The sequence below is a fragment of the Rhinichthys klamathensis genome, unplaced genomic scaffold (genome assembly GCF_029890125.1).
Source record: "Rhinichthys klamathensis goyatoka isolate OS25496 unplaced genomic scaffold, OSU_Roscu_1.1 h1tg000231l_1, whole genome shotgun sequence".
NCBI classification, from domain to species: domain Eukaryota; kingdom Metazoa; phylum Chordata; class Actinopteri; order Cypriniformes; family Leuciscidae; genus Rhinichthys; species Rhinichthys klamathensis.
The window spans coordinates 1509050-1532280 of NW_026606755.1; the positions used below are offsets into that span (position 1 = coordinate 1509050).

Genomic DNA, 23231 nt, shown 5'->3' on the forward strand with positions numbered 1-23231 from the left:
ATGACTTTCTCTCTCTCTGATCAATCCATTAACCCATTCAAGTGTGGCAATAAATGCCAGTGTGAATATCAATATGATCTAATATAAAAATAATGTACACATAGGCCTACTAACAGATTTGCATATGGCTAGTAGTATTTTATTTGCTGAAATAATAGGTAATCTTCGAGTGACTGGGTATTTTAAAATGTAATTGAATAGGTTTTACTCGTAAAATAAGATCTGGGGTTCGAACATTCCGACACGCAAAGCGAATAGCGCAAGTGATTGGAGTTGGACAGAAAGTGAGGTTTCGTTTGTACCCGTTCACGTGACTCATCGACACGGGGCTTCAATGGAGATTTTGCTGCGTGCTCGATTCATGCTACGAAGGTAACACACCAATATCAGTCACACTCACAGCATGACTGAGAAAACGCCGTTTGTGTCGTTCCACGGCAAACAAATATACATATTAGCTACATGATAAATAATGGTTAAACGATTACAAAAAAATCCAAGGGATAGTTCACCCAAAAATGAAAATGCTGTCATTTACTCACCCTCACGTTTTTCCAAACCTGTAAGTTATGAGTTTCTTTCTTCCGCTGAACAAAAAAGACGATATTTTGAATGTCGGTAACCAAACAGTTGATGGGCCCCATTGACTTCCATACATCATGTTTTCATACTATGGAAGTCAATGGGGTCTATCAATTGTTTGGTTACCCATATTCTTCAATATCTTATTTTGTATTTAGCAAAACAAAGAAACTCATACAGGTTTGGAAAAACTTGATGGTGAGTAAATGACAGCATTTTCATTTTTGGGTGAACTATCCCTTTAAAGCTTTAAAGTGTCTTGTTTAACATCATACTGTATAATCCTTTGGAATGAGTTGGCAGCAGAAGTCACAGAACAGAACGTAACATTATAATTTCATATGAGTAAACTGCATTTAAAGTGCGGTAGAAAACATTATGCCATTGACATAGCCTAAGAGCTGAATACAATATTATATAATCAAAATGTTAATGCCACGATTTCAATATTCTTAAGAATTAATTTGTACATCTGTAAAGTTGTTCATACGTTTTAGATGTCGTGTCAATAAGTCAACATTGTACGTTTAGATGCTGTCAAAACGATAATATTGTACTTTTCAGTTTCTATGTAAATGTAGGGTAACATGGGGTAAGATGAACACCCACTCCCACTTTAATTTTTCTCCAAACAATAGATGGCACAAAATTTAATCTCAGCACTTTTAATGAATGGCTACGTTATTTTTAATTTTGTCATTTCATCTGAATATCAACATTTGTGAGATTTAATCAGCTGAAACAGTTTTGAGGTTAATTAATTTTGTATCTCTGAAAAATTGTGATCTATGACATTGTATTTTGTTAAGTTTTTTGTCTATTGGTTAATTAGAGATTTCTGGACACATTCATGTTTTAAGATTTGTGGAATAAAAGTTATGGATTTGAAAGAAAAAATATAAAAAACGTATATCCCCCCCCCCCCCCCCAATCCCACAGTCTTTTTTTTTTTAATGTAATATTTATTATAATTAATGGGTTTATTATTTAATATTTCCATGAATTAGAAGTAAATTTCAGACATCTTTGCTTTCATTAAAACCTATAGGTTAATTGAGTGAAATCGTTCAATTTGATTTCACAGTGTTTTTAGTATGATATATCTTCAATTAGAATATGGGCAATTAAATATGTAAATATATTAATATGCCTGTACATAAGTCATAGAATATTATTCCCTATCAGATAAATCTCTTTTACTGGGATTCTGCGTTGTCCGTCATCGGTTATTCAATTATTCAACTAAATTGTCAAAATAAAGTTTTAAATAGAATAGTTGATTTACACTTACACTTTAAAAATATAATAAGAATTATTAATAAGAATAATTATATCAAAAGTAATTTGTACATTCTGTATCCAGTGAGGGCTTCTTACTCCAGCATAGGGTCCATCTTACGCCTCTGTTAATATTTAAAATGTTGGGTTCTATATGAGAGAATTTAGTGCATGCAAAAAAAAAAAAGGCCTGCACATAGGAAGAAAAAGAACATGTGCGCAGAAGTCTTTGTTGAAGCCAAACGGAGTAAGCTAACCGGGTTCAGGGCCTCCAGGCACGGGTGAGCACTATATGATTGCACTTTCATGTTTCTATCTATCTAAGTTTAGTTTAGAATAGACCCCGTGACTTCAGGAGCAGCTGCCTTGCAAAGGTTATGGCCCTTTTTTATAGCGCCTTAGAAATAGCAGCTGCGTGGAGTCATAACCCAAGCATGACCATCACCCCACAGCCTTACTGCTCAGACTTTGACATACACGCTAATTAAACAATAGAATAATGATACAACATTTCAACCATGACAAATGTTTTATCCTATACACAACCATTCAAAAGTTTGGGGATATATTCAATTGATCAACGGTGACAGTAAAGACATTTATATGGTTACAAAAGATTTCCATTTCAAATAAATGCTGTTCTTTTAAACTTTCCAGTCACCCATCACCCAAAAATGACAATTCTGTCATCATACACACCCTCAAGTGGTTCCAAACCTGTATGAGTTTCTTTCTTCTGCTGAACACAAAAGAGGATTATTTTGAAGAATGTCGGTAACCAAACAGTTGATGGGGCCCATTGATTTTCATAGTATGGACTAAAATACTATTGAAGTCAATGGGGTCCATCAACTGTTTGGTTACCGACATTCTTCAAAATATATTCTTTTGTGTTCAGCAGAAGAAAGAAATTCTCTGTATGACAAACTCTTACAACATGTCTGGGAAATCACATGTCACAACATGTCAGATGCTGGACAAACAAAAATAGTGCCAGTGTAGAAAGATGACTATTCACATATTCATACAGATATCGAGTCAATCAGTGAGTCAAAGTTAGTTAATGATGTTATCAAAACACATATCACATTAGACATATTTACAACTAAGACTCATTTGCATAAAGGGGTCAAATCATTTTTGCAATTGCAGCACATGCAGTGCCCACGTTATTGGCTGTAGTTCACGGTGTTACTTTATAAAAGTAAACAGCTGGGGGTACAAATTGTTCCTATTTAGGTCAGAAGTTTAGTATGCCATAGATAAGAACTAGCACAAAAATCAATATGGCCATTCATTCACAGCCGTACTGTCAACGGCTCACGGGCGGTCCTACCCTACAGCGCAAGATTGTTTACTAGCAGACTTTCACAAAAACAACTTCTTACTTCTCTAATAAGTTTCAATCTGACCTTTCCAGACATTTCTATAATTACATTTCCTGCAAAACAGTATCTCCCTGTCTTGAAATGAAAAGAATAGTTTCAGTTTTGGCACTGAGCATTTTCTGTATCAATGATCAAGTGACAAACATCAGCGCTACTAATTGGATTCACTAAAAATATAATCAGAAGTATTGATTTACTGAAACAATAACAAAATACTCCCCCTGTCTTCCATTGGTCAGACAAACAGATAGTTGGCTGAGTCAGTGTTTACACAAATGCTTTTCTTATAGCGGTCTCTGCTTATTAAGTTGGGTAAGTTTTTTAATATTCAAAGTTAGCCAGCATTACCATGTAAGTTGACATGCTGCACGGTAGCAATATTAGAGTTCTATTTGGTCATATTGCAATATTACAGGGTGGTTGGTAATTTACTTCTTTTTTTTTTTTTTATCACAAAAAACATGAAAGGAGAGATCTGTCATATCTGGAGACCAGAATATAATAGACACTTCTTTTGAACTTTCTATTCAACAAAGAATCCTGAGGGGAAGAAAAGGTTTCCACAAGAATATTTAGCAGCACAACTGTTTTCAACATTGATAATAATAAGAAATGTCTCTTGAGCAGTAAATCAGCATATTAGAATGATTTCTGAAGGATCATGTGACACTGAAGGCTGGAGTAATGATGCTGGAAATTCTGCTTATTCAAATTATATTTCAAAATATATTACAGTTCATTTATTTTAATTTATATATATATATATGTGTATAAAGTCAGTGTGAAACTGAAAAATGTTATTTAGATAAATCGGTTTCTTTTTTTGAAGCACAATCTGAGAAAATGAAGCAGGTTGTTGAGAACATCACTGTGATAATATTCATAAAACATATTTGTAATTTGTACAGTGACTGCTGGGGGATCATGGACATCTTGTTCAGGATCACACAAGATTGTAGGCGAGCCAGAACTGCAGGTTCCTGTGGACTCTGAACATAACTTTCAGTTCTAAGGTTACATAGCTTCAACACTGTGAGATTGAAGAATTATGAGTCAACAAACACCACCAACTAAAGATTCAAGTGTGTGTCATATTAAAGGGGATAGGCCTATATAATGAAAAACAGAATTTTCTACTCCGCCTGGAGAACAACACAATGTGTGTACTGTTATGCAATGGTACGCCAATCATAACAGAGATCAATTGCATGTAGAAATCCTAAAGGGGCAGCAGCACAACAGACTGTTTAACACTAATGATCAGAAAGAGGGTAGAAAATGTTCATGCAAATGGAAATTTCCGCCATCAATGCTATTACAGATGTTTTGAAAGATTACTGGATCTTCTGATGAAAACACATGCGAAGAAGATGCAGAAACAGGCGATCTCATATGTAACCTGCATATGTAAAATAACCCGATCATCAACATTAAACAGCATATAAATCAAAACTGCCTAATGTTACTGAATGAAACGTCGACAGGATAAGACTGTGAAGCTTTGGAAGTGTTGATGGACTCGATCTACTCCATCTGTGTTTTGATTACTGTTCTGAATATGATCCAGATGTAGTCTTTGACAAAAACATGATTTTCTCAGCTTTTAAGTCAAAATGTTGCTTTTTTCCTTTTTCTTTTTTTTTACGAACTTACCCACATTCAAGTGTTGATAAAAAAAAAAGAATGCATAAAGTTAGAATTAAAAGTTTTTTTTATTTTTTTTTATTTTAAGCAGATGGTTTGTTCTTTCTGTTGATATATTGCATAGACATTCATACAACAACATATTCTGGAGGCCATGAACATTTTGTGAAAATGATCAAAAAACGCTGGCGGTGGCTGGCAACTTTAAAAAAATGCTGGCGGGGAAAGAGTTAAAGGGATAGTTCACCCAAAAATGAAAATTAGCCCATGATTTACTCACCCTGAAGCCATCCTATAGGTGTATATGACATTCTTCTTTCAGACATCTGAAAGTTATATACAATCTGAGTTATATATAAAAAAATGTCCTGGCTCTTCCAAGTTTTATAATGGCAGTGAATGGCTGTTTCTGTTTTGAAGTCCATAAAAGTGCATCTATCCATCATAAAATTGCTCCACGCGGATAATAAAGACCTTCTGAAGCGAAGCGGTGCGTTTGTGTAAGAAAAATATCCATTTTTAACACGCTACAAAGTAAAATTCTAGCTTCCGGCCAAACGAACATACGCACTATTACGCAGTCTACTTACGCCCAAAGCGCAACTTGTGACGTCGGAAGTAGCGTAGTGCGGCGTAGCGTAAATATCAGCAGTACGTCACATTACTCGCATAAGTTGCGCTTTAGACAGACTTAAGTGGAATCCGTATGTTCGTTTGGCCGGAAGCTAGTTATTTTACTTTATAAAGTTTTAAATATGGATATTTTTCTTAAACAAACGCATCGCTTCGCTTCAGAAGGCCTTTATTAACCACCGGAGCCGTGTGGAGCAATTTTATCATGGATAGATGCACTTTTATGGACTTCAAAACAGAAACGGCCATTCACTGCCATTATAAAGCTTGGAAGAGCCAGGCAATTTTTTATATAACTCTGATTGTATTCGTCTGAAAGAAGAAAATCATATACATCTAGGATGACTTCAGGGTGAGTAAATCATGGGCTAATTTTCATTTTTGGGTGAACTATCCCTTTAAGATCTAATATGACCCACTACGAGTTAGGCGAGGGGCAGTCAGTCTTACTTTTCAGTATCAAATTAGGCCAATCTATGTTTTTATGTAATTGATTTAAAAAAGTTATGAACAGTATTAAAGAAAAAATTGTAAAAGGATTTAGGGCAAATTTTTTCTGGTTTCTTGCACCAAATACAGTCATTTTTTTTTTTGCATAATCAAAAATATCGAAAAATAAACTGATCATGAACCCTGACATTTTGTGTGTGTGTGTGTATATATTAGGGCTGTCAAACGATTAATCACGATTAATCGCATCCAAAATAAAAGTTTGTATTTACATAATATATGTGTGTACTGTGTATAATTATTTTGTATATAAATGCACACATGTATATATTTAAGAAAAATAGGTTATTTATATATAAAATGTTTTTATTTATATATAAAATGTTTTTATTTATATAAAATATACATTATATATAGGCTACACTCAGTCTATATACAGTATATACATGCAAATATTTCTTAAATACACATGCATGTGTGGGTATTTATGTATTAAAAATAATTATACACAGTACACACATATATTATGTAAACACAAACTTTTATTTTGGATGCGATTAATCGCGATTAATGGTTTGACAGCCCTATCGAATTCTAGAGGAAGCATGCAATGCATATGCCTTGATATGAGTCACTACCTTTCCTTTGTGTTCCACTCCCTTCACCTTCACTCTCTATGTAAAAAAAAGAAAGAAAAAAGAAGTTGAAATAACTGTAAGACATTTATTATTATCTCTAGACAACAATAAGTTTCTCTAATAGTGTAGGGGCCCTTTATTACGAATTAATCAAGGCTTCCCTCTAGTGGTCATTTTCTATTACAACATAGTGGAATGTGAGAAATAGAATTACTTTGTTGCAACGTTCATCAACAAGAGATGCCTATGTCAAGACTTTTACAATGGTTTGTAGCTTAAAAAAATCTTAAAAGGTAAAATTCTACCGTTCATCACTGTAATTGTTTATCAAATCAAATCAGATTTTATTAATATTCTGCCTAATAATGCATTGCATATTCTTTTTGCACATCATTTGTTGTTTGGTAAAAGCCTGGCATGATGTCTCAGTGTGTAGTGTATGACTGATGTCAAGTCACATTTCACCTATTTACCTACGATACCTTGTTAGAAAGCGTATATATGGGCCAAAGCACACAGCAGGTGAGAAAGTAACCGTCATTCAGGGTTTATGAGTGAGTGTGTGTACAGTGTTCACAGACGGGTGGAATGATAATACTCGAGTGGAAAACCCCTGTGCCCATACAAGGAGAGCTGCGAGAGCTCTGGATCTGTGGGAGCATTACTGAAAACAGCCTCAATAATGTAAACAGACACAGTGGCTTCTCAAGGCATTTTAAAACAAACTGTAGCTTTCAGTTCAGCAAAGCCTGACTGTAATGATGAAGAATGCTTATTTAATGTGCAGCCTATCAGATATCTCCTGGAGACAATGTTCATCTGTCCTTATCGTACATTCAAGCATTCCATTCGAGGAAGTCTGAACCAGTCTTAAGGGGCCTGTTGTAGTTTGACCAACCCACCCCTCTATCTCCATGACTTTTTTTTACTTCTTTCTCTTGATCTTTTTTTCCCACACCACTTTCTCTCTCTGCTTTCTGTGCCTACTCTCCTTTTGTCAATCTCTTTTCAACGTCAACTTCTCTTCTAAAGCATGTGGGCGTTCAAGGTCATCGGTGTAAAATGAATGTGATTTTCGATTAAAGAGCAGAGAGGCTGTTGGGAGTTTGGTGACGTGAATGGAAACTGTTGCCTTTCAGATTTTCACAGCAGCAATCAGCAGGTAATTGAGCTTTTGCTTAGATATCTTTTCTAAAGGGTATTTTGGGGGAGAATATCACTGATTATTGATCTACTTTCAATAAAAAAATATTCCTTTATTTGTAGATATGTCAGGAGCAACTGAGCTGAATTGCACTGGTTACCTGCATGTCAAAAGTGAGGTGTTTTTGGTAGAAAATAAGAAGTTGTGTTAATAGCGTCTTTTTATTCCAAGGAAATCAAACATCAAGGAGTGCGTTCAAAACTGTTTTCCCAGCAGAGCTTGTGTGACGGAAAAGAAAATCTGTCGAATCTCATTGCTAGTCATTGAAATCTGCAAAAGGAATCAGAATTTGGCTTTTGCACGTAATGAAAAGCATATTCTTTAGTGCTTGTTGCTGTAGAGTGCATGCAAAATGTGTTGCTTCAGGCTTAAAAATGAATGTGCTGATGATTTTCAGTTAAAATTTGCATGTACATATTAGTGTTGTGTGTGTTTATGTATATAATATGCAGCTCACACCTACCCTGCATTACCATGCCTCTATTGAGAGATCTTCGGAAAAAAGATGACATCAATGCTGTTTATGAGCTGAAAGAGAAACTGGGAGAGTGAGTTTTCCTTCCTTACGGACTACTATATTCAATATTTAAGAGTAGTCTGAACACGCAATGACTTGAGAGTAGATTTTCACATTTAAGTTTACCAAACACATTTAAAGATTTGTCGTCTAGAAGCAGAAAATATTAAGACTCGGGAGACTTCACAATGTGCTCCTGGCACTCAAACCCATCATTAACCATTAATTGAGAACAAAAGTCATTATAACTGTTGTAAATGTATAATGTCTCAGGGGCTCGTTCTCTGAGGTTCGAGTGGCTCAGCACAGATGCACCCAGAAGCTTGTGGCTGTCAAGTGCATCCGCAAGAGAGCGCTAAAGGGGAAAGAACCCATGCTGGAGAATGAGATTGCAGTATTACGCAGGTCAGTGATTTTACAAAATGCTCTGGATTGATTTAATTGTTTGACTTTATGAAGGGTTGTTTACATTATCGTGGATATTATTAAAACACAGCTGCATTTTACAAGTCTTTTCTGATTTGGTAAAAAAAAATGCATTTTTTTTTATGTCCCTGTGATTTCTTTGCAGAATAAATCATGAAAATATTGTGTCTTTGGAGGAAACCTTCGAAACTCCTACTAAACTGTATTTGGTAATGACACTGTGAGTGGGCCAAAGTGTGAAAAATGAAAATATTGTAGTTAAGAATTAATTTAGTTTAAAGTTTTGTGTTTTATACTGTAGGATTAGACAGACAGACAGATAGATAGATAGACCAAACAACCGACAGACAGACAGACAGACAGACAGACAGACAGACAGACCGATAGATAGACCAAACGACAGACAGACAGATAGATAGATTGACCAAATGACCAACAGACAGACAGACAGACAAATAGATAGATAGATAGATAGATAGATAGATAGATAGATAGATAGATAGATAGATAGACCAAACGACAGACAGATAGATAGATAGATAGATAGATAGACCAAACCACAGACAGACAGATAGATAGATAGACCAAACGACCAACAGACAGACAGACAGACAGACAGACAGATAGATAGATAGATAGATAGATAGATAGATAGATAGATAGATAGATAGATAGATAGACCAAACGACCGACAGACAGATAGATAGATAGATAGATAGACCAAACGACCAACAGACAGACAGACAGACAGACAGACAGACAGATAGATAGATAGACCAAACGACCGACAGACAGATAGATAGATAGATAGACCAAACGACCGACAGACAGACAGATAGTTACACAGACAGACAGACAGACCGAACGACCGACCGACAGACAGACAGACAGACAGACAGATAGTTACACAGACAGACAGACAGACAGATAGTTACACAGACAGACAGACAGACAGACAGACAGACAGACAGACAGACAGATAGTTACACAGACAGACAGACAGACCAAACGACCGACAGACAGATAGATAGATAGATAGACCAAACCACAGACAGACAGATAGATAGATAGACCAAACCACAGACAGACAGATAGATAGATAGACCAAACGACCAACATACAAACAGATATATAGATAGATAGATAGATAGATAGATAGATAGATAGATAGATAGATAGATAGATAGACCAAATGACCGACAGACAGATAGATAGATAGATAGATAGATAGATAGATAGATAGATAGATAGATAGACAGACAGACCAAACAATAGACAGACAGACCAAATGACCGACAGACAGACAGACAGACAGACAGACAGATAGACAGTCAGACAGACCGACCGACCAACAGACAGACAGACAGACAGACAGACAGACAGACAGACAGACAGATAGATAGATGGACAGATGTAATGAGGTCAGTGCTGATTACAGTGTCTCCTGCAGGTTGACAGGAGGAGAACTACTGGACAGGATTCTGGAGAGAGGCAGTTACACAGAGAAAGATGCCAGTCGGGTCATATCTCAGGTTCTGCAGGCAGTGAAGTATCTACACCAGCTGGGTGTTGTTCATCGAGACCTAAAGGTACCCGAGAACAAAATATAACACTTTAATCTAGGTTTTTAACAGTTTTAGTTTCAGAGCATTCATGATGAGGGTCTTTTTAGGTTTTGTTTTGAGCATTAGTATGTTGGATATAGTTTTAATTCCAGCCTTTCACTGTGGGTGCTTCGCATGCAGCTGAGTGGATATTACAATCACAATAAGTTCTCTCTCCATTAGCCAGAGAATTTATTGTATGAGACTCCATTAGAAGACTCCAAAATTGTCATCAGTGACTTTGGTCTGTCTAAAATGGAAGAGCAGGGGACTCTTTCCACGGCCTGTGGGACACCTGCCTATGTTGGTAAGAGAGACGGTTCATGATCATGATTATGAACTAATATATTGTGCAGTAACATACAGAATCAAGTCTGGTCTGACAGCAAATAATATGCACAAAAAAATTAAATAATAAACTACACTGATCTGAACCTAATGTGACACCAGGAACTTTCTTTAATTTCTAACTAAAGAACCCTATATAGCCAATGATGTTGTCTTTTTCTGCTTAGAAAAACCACTGAAGTTTTGAAAGTGTAGTCTTTGCCACTGACTGTAACGTATGACTACTGATGTTCACTATATGTATAGCTCCTGAACTTCTACAGCAGAAGACTTACGGTAAAGAGGTGGATCTCTGGGCCATTGGGGTGATTACATTCATTCTGTGAGTGATGGATTAATATATAATGTATAAACTGTGTATGATAAACAGCACAGTACAGAACTGAGAGTCTGTATCAGCATTCTTCGTTTTCTGGCAGACTCTGTGGCTATCCTCCGTTCTACGATGACAACGACACACAACTCTACAAGCTGATCATAAAGGCTGAATATGAATTTGATTCACCATACTGGGATGACATCTCTTACTCCGGTATGACCATGACAATTCCTAATCTCTCATACACTTCCAAAAGGGGGTTCTCACAGAGATGCCATAGAAGAACCCTTTTTGGTTTTCACAAAAGAACCTTTTCAGTGAACAGTTTTAAAAGTGCAAAGAACATTTTAATAACACGAAGAACCTTTTTCCACTTTAAAGAAACGTTTGTGTAATGCAAAGATTCGATGGATGTTAAAGGTTCTTTATGGAAACATCAATGCCAATAAAGAACCTTAATGAATGTACTGTACAGAATAAATGACCAAATCACATTCATAGCCTCCTCAGTCCAAATGCCTGTATACTGGACAAATCTTTTTTATATTTTCTTGGTCTGTGCCAAAAGTATTTTTAGGTGAAGTTATGTGAGTCAGACCAATGTATTGGTTGCTTTTAATAACGCATAATGCCATATTTATATTTGAGATTTCTTATTTACATTTCTCAATATTTAATGCTGCTGTTGTGAAATGTGCAAAAACTTTTTTTTCGTACAAAAATTTTGTGAAATTTGGACTGAGGAGAAAGGGTTATGAAGGTCCAAAATGTGCCCCTAAAATATTTACGCTTAAAATACAAAATACTAAACCAAGTGTCCAATTAAGTTTTTTTTTTTTGCTTTATGATTTAAAACCTATATAACAAACTTCTTTTTGTGAAATGATTTACTTGATTTTTATTCAAAGTAAATGCCACTTGGTTTGATATTTTGTTTCATAATGCATTTGCATTATGCATATATTATTCAGTTACATATACATTTTAAATGTCTTAAAGGAATACAAATGTAAACTGTTATTTTCTCAACATGTCGTTCCATTTAAATTATAACCAATGTTTTTGCTTTCTGCAATTGCTTAGGAAATAGTTTTATGGGATGAAACAGAATTGGAGCATTAAAGCTTTCACAAACGGTTTTGAAAACTTCTCCCATTGTATTAATGCAGAATGTATTATAATGCAGCCCTAAACATGTCAAATGATGGCCACATTAACTGGTATTGATCTTCTTGTGTTCTCTGCCTCTTCCTGCCTATAATGCTTCAGCGAAAGACTTCATAGTTCACTTACTGCAGAAGAATCCAGTGAAGAGGTTCAATTGTGACCAGGCCTTGCTGCATCCTTGGTGAGTCCATAAATAGCAGGAAAGAGGCGGACGGGTTGATCGGCAGTGAAAAGAGAGACTGTCCTTGAAGAACAGATGAAGAGTTGGGTCACATCTGTGGGAGGGAGTGCGCAAGCAGGAAGAGGATTATGAAATGTGGAATAAACAGATGTCTCTTAACCTGCAGATCACGCTGAGATTGTATAAGATCTTTAAGAAGCACAAAACAATTATGATTTTCATTGCGGAAATGAAATGGAACAGAGAGGAATGCATTCAGAGAAATGGCACTGGATTATTGTGGTACTTGTACATTATATTTACCCAGAAGAAAGTTTTAGTTGCTCAGATCTTGACTAAAAAGAGTCCTTTGAGTTACCGATTATGCTAGTTTTCTGGCCATCTGGCCATTTGTTTTTCTGGCCATTTGTCTGAGATGTTTCTAATGTTCCTTAGGAGGCCTAAAACGAGACAACTGTTGCCATACAGTAAAACTAGAGCTATAAAATAAATGAGGATAACATCTCAGATCAATATGTCTCAGAAATATTCAGTGAGGGTTAGGGTTAGGGTTAGGGTCTATTGAGATCTCCCGACTTCATTTTCATATTTTACAAACTGAGCACAGTTGGAGATCAGTGTTGAGATCTCTTCTGAGCTCTTGAGGAGACACATACTTTTTCTCAAAATAAAAATCTAAGAAACTACAGACTTAAAGGAATGGTTCACCCAAAAATGAAAATGTTGTCATAATTTACTCACCCTCAAGTTGTTCCAAACCTGTATGAGTTTCTTTCTTCTGTTGAACACAAAAGATATTTTGAAGAAGGTTGGTAACCAGACAGTTGATGGTTGCCATTGACTTCCATAGTAGGAGAAAAAAATACTTTGGAAGTCATTGGGTTCCATCAACTGTTACCAACATTCTTCAAAATATCTTCTTTTGTGTTTAACAGAAGAAAGAAACTCATACAGGTTTGGAACAACTTGACGGTGAGTAAATGATGAGAACATTTTCATTTTTGGGTGAACTATCCCTTTTACAGTCCCCATTTGCTCTGCTTTTAATTTGAATTCTGTAGTCTAGGAGAAACAATTGAGATATGAAAGAGATCTCATTTCAGATTTCGTCTCCCATGGAAACTTGGATGCTATGCTATATGTTGCATGATATAAGTTGTATGTGTTCTAGTGAACACTACCATTCAAAAGTTTGGGGTCAGTAATATATATAAAAAAATGTTTTTAAAGAAGTCTCTTACGCCCACGAAGGCTGGATTTATTTATTTATATTTTAAAATCTAATTTATTCCAGTGATGCAAAGCTGAATTTTCAGCATCATTACTCCAGTCTTCAGTGTCACATGATCATTCAGAAATCATTTTAATATGCTGATTTACTGCTCAAGAAATATTTCCTATTATTAGCAACATTGAAAACAGTTGTGCTGCTAAATATTACGTAAACCTTTTTTCAGAATGCTTGGATGAACAGAAAGTTCAAAAGAACATAATTTATTTGAAATTTCACTCCTTTGTAACATTATAAATGTCTTTAGTGTCACATTTGATCAATTTAATACTGAATACAAATATTAATATTAATAAAACCAAAAAACAACTGACCCCAAACTTTTGAACGGTAGTGTACGTTTCATTTTGAATGAATATAATGTTGTCGTGGCAGGATATCAGGAGGTGCAGCTCTGGACAAGAACATCCACGGCTCAGTGTCAGCACAGATTCAGAAAACCTTTGCCAAGAGTCACTGGAAGGTAAGAGTGATGAAACAAACCTGTCAACTATAAAATCATCATAAAAATCAAAGTTGACAATTCTTGTTTTTTTATGGAATATTGCAGTATTTATAATAAATGATTTTCCGTGCACATTTCTTAAAATTCATGTTCCCTCATAATCCTCATTTAAAATAACTTCCCCCTCCCTCGTGCAATGACGGCTGCACCCGAAAGCTTAAAAATGCTGCCTTCGGAAGATTCAGTCCAAGGTAGGAAGGCATCAAGGCACCAATGTTAGCTTCACTTCCTGTCTCAAGAGATAACTTCATCTGATCGATTTTTGAAGGCAGCATAGGTGTATCCTTCGCTGCCTTTGATATCCCACAATCCTGTGCTTTCCATTCTGTGACATTTGAGCTAAAAAATAAAGATGCTGTCTGAAAGTTGCAGTTGGTGATCAGTTTGTGTGTAAAATGTACGTTTTGACCAACGTTATCCACTTCTGATGTCATTTCTAATCATTTTTTTATTTATTATTATTTAATTAAATATTTTCTTGGTTCTCACTAAAGCTTGCTCTGTTTTGCTGTAGCTCATTAGACCATTACTCTGCCACAGAAGTCTATCAGGAATAAGTTTTGCGTGGTACCTTCGTGCACAAACGCTGCCAACAAAGTCATTGGACGCAGCCGACATCTCTTCTATTCTCTAAAGATGTGTTTACTGCCGTGAGGGTGGAACAACCTGTCAGAACAATAGCAAACAACAACCATCCAATCAATTCCTGATGGACAAAATCAAGTCCCACACTACATTTGTCCGATAAGCCATTTGACTCTGATATACACAACAGGGAAGAAAACATGATCGCAACACAGACCGTCTGGTGCATATTGTACACAAAAATAGTTGAAATCACCAGTTCTCATCTGATTGGTTGACAACACGTTACAATACGGGTGCACTAATATGCATTCATTTATGCTTAAATAATGCACAGATAATCACGTGTTAATGCATGACTCAATCTACAATATTAAAAGCGCTATATAAATGAGGATGACTTGATCTGACTCATGAAGACCATTAATTAATGATTACTGCATCAGCAACTAAAGAGTCTATATGATTAATAGATTAAGTAATATATGAGTTGTTATGAATTAAATGTGTCATAATGTATTAATTCCTTAATAACATTAATTAATACTGTCAATTAATGTGTTAATTACCACAATGGGTCTAAGCTATGTACTTCATCTTCCAGTTGCCTTCTATAATTTAATCATTATGTTATGACTTTACAATTAGTTAATAGTCATGTGCCTCAACAAGTAAAGTAATATGTCATTTTGCTTTTGACATCCACACTAAGCCATGGATTTCAGTTTCCACTTCCACTACGCCAGATGAACAGCCGCATCCAGTGTCGTCTTGTTCATTGCACAGAAATATGTCAGGACAAGCTTGAGGTCTAGGTTACAAAGGTGGAACACTGAGAACATGCGGTCTGGCACTGCTTTTCTAACACTGTGTCTAGACTGGACAAAGACAATAGAAGCCATTATAATCTGTGATACTACACTGGATGCGGAGCGACGCTACACAACACAACACAACAAAACCTCAACAGTAAACTGATGCCATATTCTATTTCTGATGTACTCCAAGCTCTTGTGCTACTTCTGTTTTGAAGGACAAATGGACTTGCAATGGTCTGTCATGTCCAGTGTAGACAGCTGTTGCGGCATGACATGATAATAGCCATTCACTGTAAAAAATGATCGTGATTTTAACGGTAAAACACTGTAAAAATGTGAAAAAGTGAAAAATTGTTAATTGGTTAACAGAAAGTTTCTGCACTATATACGGTGAATAACTGTGATATATATAATGGTACATTTAATGTAATTTTACTTAAGTTTTTGGAAAAACCGTAAAATGACATTCCCACAATTCCTTGCGTGACACTACACATTTGATGTATGTTTGTTGAAATAACTGTTTCTTCATAATTTTCTTAGTTTTTTTATGTACATTAGGGTTTTATATTAGCCTACATTTAATGTTGTTAAAGTCATATTTATTGCATTTTTAAAATTTCAACATGTTGTTACCATGATGGTGTTTAGTGTGTGTGTGAATGAAGCTGTGCAGCTTCTATATTAGTATTAACTTTAATTTCGAAAAGCTACTTGTGATGAGCTGTGATTAATCATGTGACTTATCTCCGCTGTTTATGGTGGCTGTCAGTGTATTACAATAGTATAAAACAGATATTAGTACTTCAAAACATTATATCAGGTAATGAAATACGGTTTATTGCTGTAAAATTATATACGGTTAAAAGTCTGTAAAACCTAAAATGTTGCTACCAGGAAAATTCTGGTAACCACAGCTGCCAGTTTTTTCCCGTAAATTTAACGGATATTGTTTTTTTACAGTTATAAGTTCAGTTTAAACATGGTGTAACAGCGGTCAGTGGTTCAGATTAGGGGCTTTTGCACTGGAGGAACCTTTTCATAGTTCCTAGAACTAATGGCGGAAGTAATCCAATCCAACTTTAAGGGGACCAAGCGAAACATGATTATGTATTTCAGCTCAGTTAGCGACATTGGCCATCAACCACACAGCAAACGCAAGAATGGGAGCGCTGTGTGTTCAGGCTCTGGCGTTTTCAGCGCCGTCAAAATAAAAGTCACAACCAGGAAAATGGTCCTAGGGGAACATTTAGCTCTCGGGAAACCACCCTGGTGGCTAGTTCCTAGAACCAGTGTGAAAGGGGCTAATCTGGTGTGCTGATAATTGTGTCCATCCCAATTTACTCAAACACATTCTCTGACACAGCATTCACTGTGCAACTGTCCCACAGACCTTTAGAGGGGATGTCAAACTCTGAGTGTTCCTTTAAGTAATATGACGGTTATGGTCCATAACCGTCATATTACTTAAAGGAACACTCCGACTTTTTGAAACTTTAGCCTATTCACCTTATCCCCCAGAGTTAGATAAGTCCATACATACCTTTTTCATCTCCGTGCGTGCTGTAACTCTATCTGACGCACCCACCGCTAGCCTAGCTTAGCACAAAGACTGGATGTAAATGGTTGCAGCTAGCATACTAATCCAAATAAGTGACAAAATAGCGCAAACATTTTCCTATTTACATGTTGTGATTTGTATAGTCACAGAGTGTACAAAAAACAAAGTCACATGAGACACAGACATATTTTAACCGTATAAATACTGGGAACTATATTCTCTGAAGGCGAAGCACTGCTACTTGGGCGGAGTGATAACCGCAGCACCTGAGACGCGCCGTGGTGAGGAGCAGAGAGCGCGTCTCAGGTGCTGCGGTTATCACTCCGCCCAAGTAGCAGTGCTTCGCCTTCAGAGAATATAGTCGCCTTCAGAGAATATAGTTCCCAGTATTTATACGGTTAAAATATGTCTGTGTCTCATGTGACTTTGTTTTTTTGTACACTCTGTGACTAAGTTATACAAATCACAACATGTAAATAGAAACATGTTTGCGTTATTTTGTCACTTATTTGGATTAGTATGCTAGCTGCAACCATTTACATCCAGTCTTTGTGCTAAGCTAGGCTAGCGGTGGGTGCGTCAAACAGACTTATAGCACGCACGGAGATGAAAAAGGTATGTATGGACTTTTCTAACTCTGGGGGATAAGGTGAATAGGCTAAAGTCCCAAAAAGTCGGAGTGTTCCTTTAACAATTAGTTAATAGTCATGTGCCTCAACAAGTAAAGTCATAACATAATGATAATTGCAAATCATTAGCTAATGATTCATTAAAGCAGATAACTGGAAGTTGAAGTAAATATCTTTGACCAATTGTGGTAATTAACACATTCATTTACACTAATACTATATGTTATTAAGGAATTGATAAATGACACATTTAATTAATAGCAATTCATGTTACTTAATCTATTAATAATTTAGACTCTTTATTAGTTGCTGATGCAGTAATCATTAATTAATGGTTTAGTTCTTCATGAGTCTTACATTAACATGTGATTATCTGTGCATTCGTTAAGCATGAATTCATGCATATTAGTGCACCCGTTTTGTAAAGTGTTATCAGTTCAAATCTGGGTCCTGAAACAAAACCATTTAAGAACCACTCCATTAGTTATAAGCGGACGATTCTTAAAGGGTAAGTTCACCCAAAAATGAAAATTATGTCATTAATGACTCACCCTCATGTCGTTCCAAGCCCGTAAGACCTCCGAACATCTTCGGAACACAGTTTAAGATATTTTAGATTTAGTCCGAGAGCTTTCTGTCCCTCCATTGAAAATGTATGTACGGTATACTGTCCTTGTCCAGAAAGGAAATAAAGACATCATCAAAGTAGTCCATGTGACATCAGTGGGTCAGTGGGTTAATACATTTTGGTCCAAAAATAACAAAAACTACGACTTTATTCAGCATTGTATTGTCTTCCGGTTCTGTTGTCGAGCCGCGTTCAGTGACGTTGCTGACGTAAGACGCTGCTGACGTGTGTCTGGTGCGCCTGAGCTTCGTTTACAGTCTGAGGGAGACGCACGCTGGAAACAAAACAATCTTCACAAACATCTAAGGATTTCAAACATCTAAGACTTGCATTTTTTGGCCAGCCATATTTATTTGAACCCGAATACATGGACGCACCAGATACACATCAGCAGCGTCTTACGTCAGCAGCGTCACTGAAGCGGATTGACAACAGAACCGGAAGACAATACAATGCTGAATAAAGTCGTAGTTTTTGTTATTTTTGGACCAAAATGTATTTTCGATGCTTCAAAACATTCTAACTAACCCACTGATGTCACATGGACTACTTTGATGATGTCTTTATTTCCTTCCTGGACAAGGACAGTATACCGTACCAGCCCGTTCTCATCCCAAGGCGTCATATACTGACGCTTTTGCCAAAGCGTCTATATCCAACGCACATGGCACCCTTTAGCATCAATATGAGATGCAGATATATGGCGCCTCCTAGTGGTCTAACCCTAACACTACCCCAGACCTAAACCTACCGATAACCGAAGCGTGTTATATTGACGCTAAAGGGTGTCATGTGCGTCGGATGTAGAGCTTTGGCAAAAGCGTCAGTATATGACGCTTTGGGATGAGAATGCGTTGACCGTACATACATTTTCAATGGAGGGACAGAAAACTCTCGGACTAAATCTAAAATATCTTAAACTGTGTTCCGAAGATGAACGGAGGTCTTACGGGGTTGGAACGACATGAGGGTGAGTCATTAATGAAATCATTTTCATTTTTGGGTGAACTAACCCTTTAAGTAATATAAAAAAAAGTACCAGACTACTGAAGTAGTTACAGTATAAGACTCCCATCCTGCATGTGTGATGTGTGAAACAGCTCTACATGACCGGTGTCAGGTGAACTCTGTGGCTGAAACAACACTTTGCATTTGTAAATGTATGGCTAGAGTTACTTTAGCGGCATATGGAGGCTTTGTTATTATTTGACGCCAGTCGTTGTTGTTCGACTTCTGAAAGTCTGCCCTGCAATGCAATTATGGCTTGTACTTTTAACCTGTTAAGCTTCAAGCCCATTTTTGAAAAATCCCCAGATATGGCATTCCCAAACTGAAACAGATACAGTTCATGAACCCTTTGTACTAAAAGCACAAGTAAGATCTCATTTGAAAGCTGACACCTGGAAGTTTATTGTAAATGTAGAATTAATTATTGTCATAATGAAAAAAAATAGTTATAAATAGCTTCAAAGTTTTGTAAAGTTATTATACATTTATTTTTATGAAACATCTTCATGAAAATAAAATTGAAGTTGGCATTGTAGCAATCTAGAAATGCACTGCAGCTAAAGCCACATGTCTAACCATGTTATATTTAAAATCTGAAGATGATAAGTCTAAAACTCTGTATTTAGTTCAATGTTTTTCAAGATCATGTCATATGACTTTATTTTGATTAGACTGGTGTTTATTGTTTTCTTATAAGCATCTATTCAGTCTATTGCCTCTATTGTTTTGTGATGCAAAAACGAGCCCCATTCAGTCTCAGTCTCCCCTGCACATATTCATACCTCTCCAGCCAGTTTATTGCTCTAAATATGCTTTTCTTTTGTCTGCATTATAATCACTAACGACTAGCAATTCACACTGTTTCAATCCCTCATTTATTTTATAAAAGTTCTCACTTCACAGTGAAACTGTATCAAATGCCCTTTTTGAAAAACGAAACATTTCAGTAAGCATTCTTATTTAGAAAAAAATCATAAAAATTACACCGAAGTAAGGTAGCAGGTGCTCAGTACTAGCTAGCATGTTAGCTTAGCACACCATCAATACACGACAATTTATGAGAATAAAACTATGTTTGTTCTCCAAACTTACTTTATAGCGCAAGTCGAGTGTTTTAAATAACTTTCTGTAATCTGATTTGGCTTCAGATAAAAAAATCAGATAGAAAATATATTATTTTATTGTATTCTGCACAATTTGAAAGTCTATCTCGATTAGCATTACATTATACATATAATCAATTATTATGAAAATACCTGACATGACTCGAAGAACACAGGTAAATCAAATATCATTGCAATCATGTTTATTGTCTTCAAAACATCTTTATCTGCACTTTACAGCGATCTCGGATAGCTTTGTTGTGGCAGGACTTCCTGAATGTCACATGATTATGGCTCTTCTTCATGTGATCCATATATGGACTTTATGTGCAAACAGCGCCCTCACTTTCAGGATGAATTGATAACACAGTACAGAGTATACAGCGCTCAAAATGATTACATCGACGCATTTGGGTATAAATTCAATAAATATTATTCCTGTCTATAGAAGTCTGATGTAAAGCTATGAGAATCTATCAATATTTCTCCAAATCTGCACATGTTTGAGCTAAAAGCCCTGAGGGACGTTGTTTTGTCAAGCGCTGTCATGACGATCGCACGGGAGTTTTTTTCTGAATGAGACCAGCTGACGCTCATAATTCATATTAAAGGTAACGACTCATTTTTTAATTTCATAACTCCTGACACAAATTAAGACATAACTGTCACTATAAGTTTCTCAGAATACAATAGTGGTCAAATACTGAATCTTGAGTCTTATATCTTTTTAATGATGTATAGTTTGTCAAGGTATAACATTAAATCTGATAGTATATTTGAACTAAATAAAAAAAAAAACGCTTCAGTGCGCCGACGCTCTGGAGACGGTTAAGGGCAAATGATGTAATTGCTGTAACTATCAGGCTTTTAGTTTTAGTGCAATAAATGCCTCTTAACATTACACAGACTCTTCTGCTCTTATGTGTAGTGTAGGTTCACCTTTTGCCATTTAAAGATATTTTATATCACTGGATTCTGCAGCATTATCGCTGGTGTCTTGTGTTCCAGAGAGCCTTTAATGCCACTAACATCGTGCGTCATTTAACGAAGAAAACCCACTCCGGGGAAGACGATGAGGGGAATCACTCCACAAGTATAGGTGAGGAGACGTCACATGGATGTAATTACCTGCACATGATATAACAGCACCAATATGATATTGCTGTTATACAACGACGATTCACAAGACAATAACATAGTAAACAACATTTCTGACTACATTTGAACAGTTTGAATATACTTGTCCTCCACTGCTTGGTCAATCAGATTGGATGACAGGAATAAACTTGCATAGTCATTAGACCAAAAGCACAAACAAAACATATCTGAAAACAGTTTATGAGTCAGTGGTTTACATTCCATTTTGATTAAAGAAATTGCTACAATTTTACACAATGTTGACATGAATGTCGATAGACTGAAATGTTTCATCTCTGTTTAATCTCATAATTTCTGCTAGACTCAATTTGAATTTGATTCTAAAATATGCTTTATTTTATTTTCCCTGAGAGTCATTCAATTATTTCATTTAACTTTTTCTGTTTAGGGACCATCTGACAATCCACTGGCAGTGAACAGAGGCTCTGTTAAAAAAAAAAAAATCAACAAATATGAAAACTTTCATTTACTCAACCTCATATTGTTCCAAACCCCATGACTTGGTTTATTTCCAAGACAAAAGGAGAGGGTTTAACAAAGAGCAGTGTGAACCAAGAAAGAAGTGAACAGGTGAACATCAAAAAAAAAAAAAAAAAAAAAAAAAAAACTTAAAAGAAATACAAATTCAATTATATGCCAATGAGAGTTTGGAGGGCCACATTTTAAGAAGGCCAGACTTTTTTTTTTATGGGAAGAAAAATCATTCTTTGAAAATAAAAATAAATGTTATCTTAAATAAAAGAAAATGTAAAAAAAAAAATTACTCATTTTATTTCAGCCAACTAGTTGCCATTTTTTGTGTTTATACTAAAACTGAATAAACTAAAACAAATAAATAAAAAACACAAGTTTTAAAAAGAAAAAACTATTAAAAATGGCAAAGCACAACATAATTACTTAAAACTTTAAATTGAAGTGAAAAAAATCTAATTCAAAATATTAACAAAAAGTATAATTGCATATCAATGATACTAAAAAACACTGACAATCTCATTGTTTGCTTGTTTCATAAGAGAAAGAGCATTTTGCTAAACCTTCTTTTGTGCGAGAAAAATCACAGGTTTGGAACAACACAAACATGACATTATTTTAACTTTTGTGTCTGACCGCAGTGGTCACTGTGTTTGTCAGGATTGACATAGACTGAATCCGAAATCGCCCGCTATCTCAAATAGTGCACTATTTAAGGCGACAGCCATTTGAAGTGGTGTCGAAACCATAGTGGACGTTATTAAGTCCACTCATTTTATCCCACATTGCACCGTAATAACGAGTGTACATCCGATGTTCGCTCAGCCAACGCCTGTCCGAATTCGCTCACTCGTTTTCATTCACTCCTTCAAGGGACCTGTATTTGTGGACTAACAAAGGCGATTGGAATTTGGTGATTTCAGATTCAGCCATAGACTCTGAAACACACCTGTGCTTTAAATGAGCCTTCTGTCAGAGCTGCTACACTTCAGTGGGCTGCTACTGTAAAAATACCCTCAGTGGAGAACAGCTCCTTCACAACTCGTGTTTTCATAAGTGTTCTACTCCCCGTCTACTTGTATTTGACGCAGAACA

At 36.0% G+C, this 23231-nt stretch overlaps 1 protein-coding gene across 1 annotated transcript; it reads left to right on the forward strand.

The window, feature by feature from the left end:
- The first annotated feature begins 7542 nt into the window (after nt 1-7542).
- pnck (pregnancy up-regulated nonubiquitous CaM kinase) lies at nt 7543-22231 on the forward strand. Its single transcript, XM_056265295.1, has 12 exons — nt 7543-7775; nt 8270-8365; nt 8608-8739; nt 8906-8980; nt 10211-10349; nt 10548-10671; nt 10959-11034; nt 11132-11244; nt 12301-12379; nt 14046-14133; nt 21516-21606; nt 22054-22231. The coding sequence occupies exons 1-12, from the start codon at nt 7732-7734 to the stop codon at nt 22062-22064; spliced, it is 1068 nt and encodes a 355-aa protein (XP_056121270.1). The 5' UTR covers nt 7543-7731; the 3' UTR covers nt 22065-22231.
- Nucleotides 22232-23231: the final 1000 nt, after the last annotated feature.

Coding starts and splice junctions, on each gene's coding strand:
- pnck (XM_056265295.1), top strand. CDS start 7,732: ATGGAAACTGTTGCCTTTCAGATTTTCACAGCAGCAATCAGCAG. Junction 8,740..8,905: donor GAGATTGCAGTATTACGCAG/GTCAGTGATTTT, acceptor ATTTCTTTGCAG/AATAAATCATGAAAATATTG. Junction 14,134..21,515: donor TTGCCAAGAGTCACTGGAAG/GTAAGAGTGATG, acceptor CTTGTGTTCCAG/AGAGCCTTTAATGCCACTAA.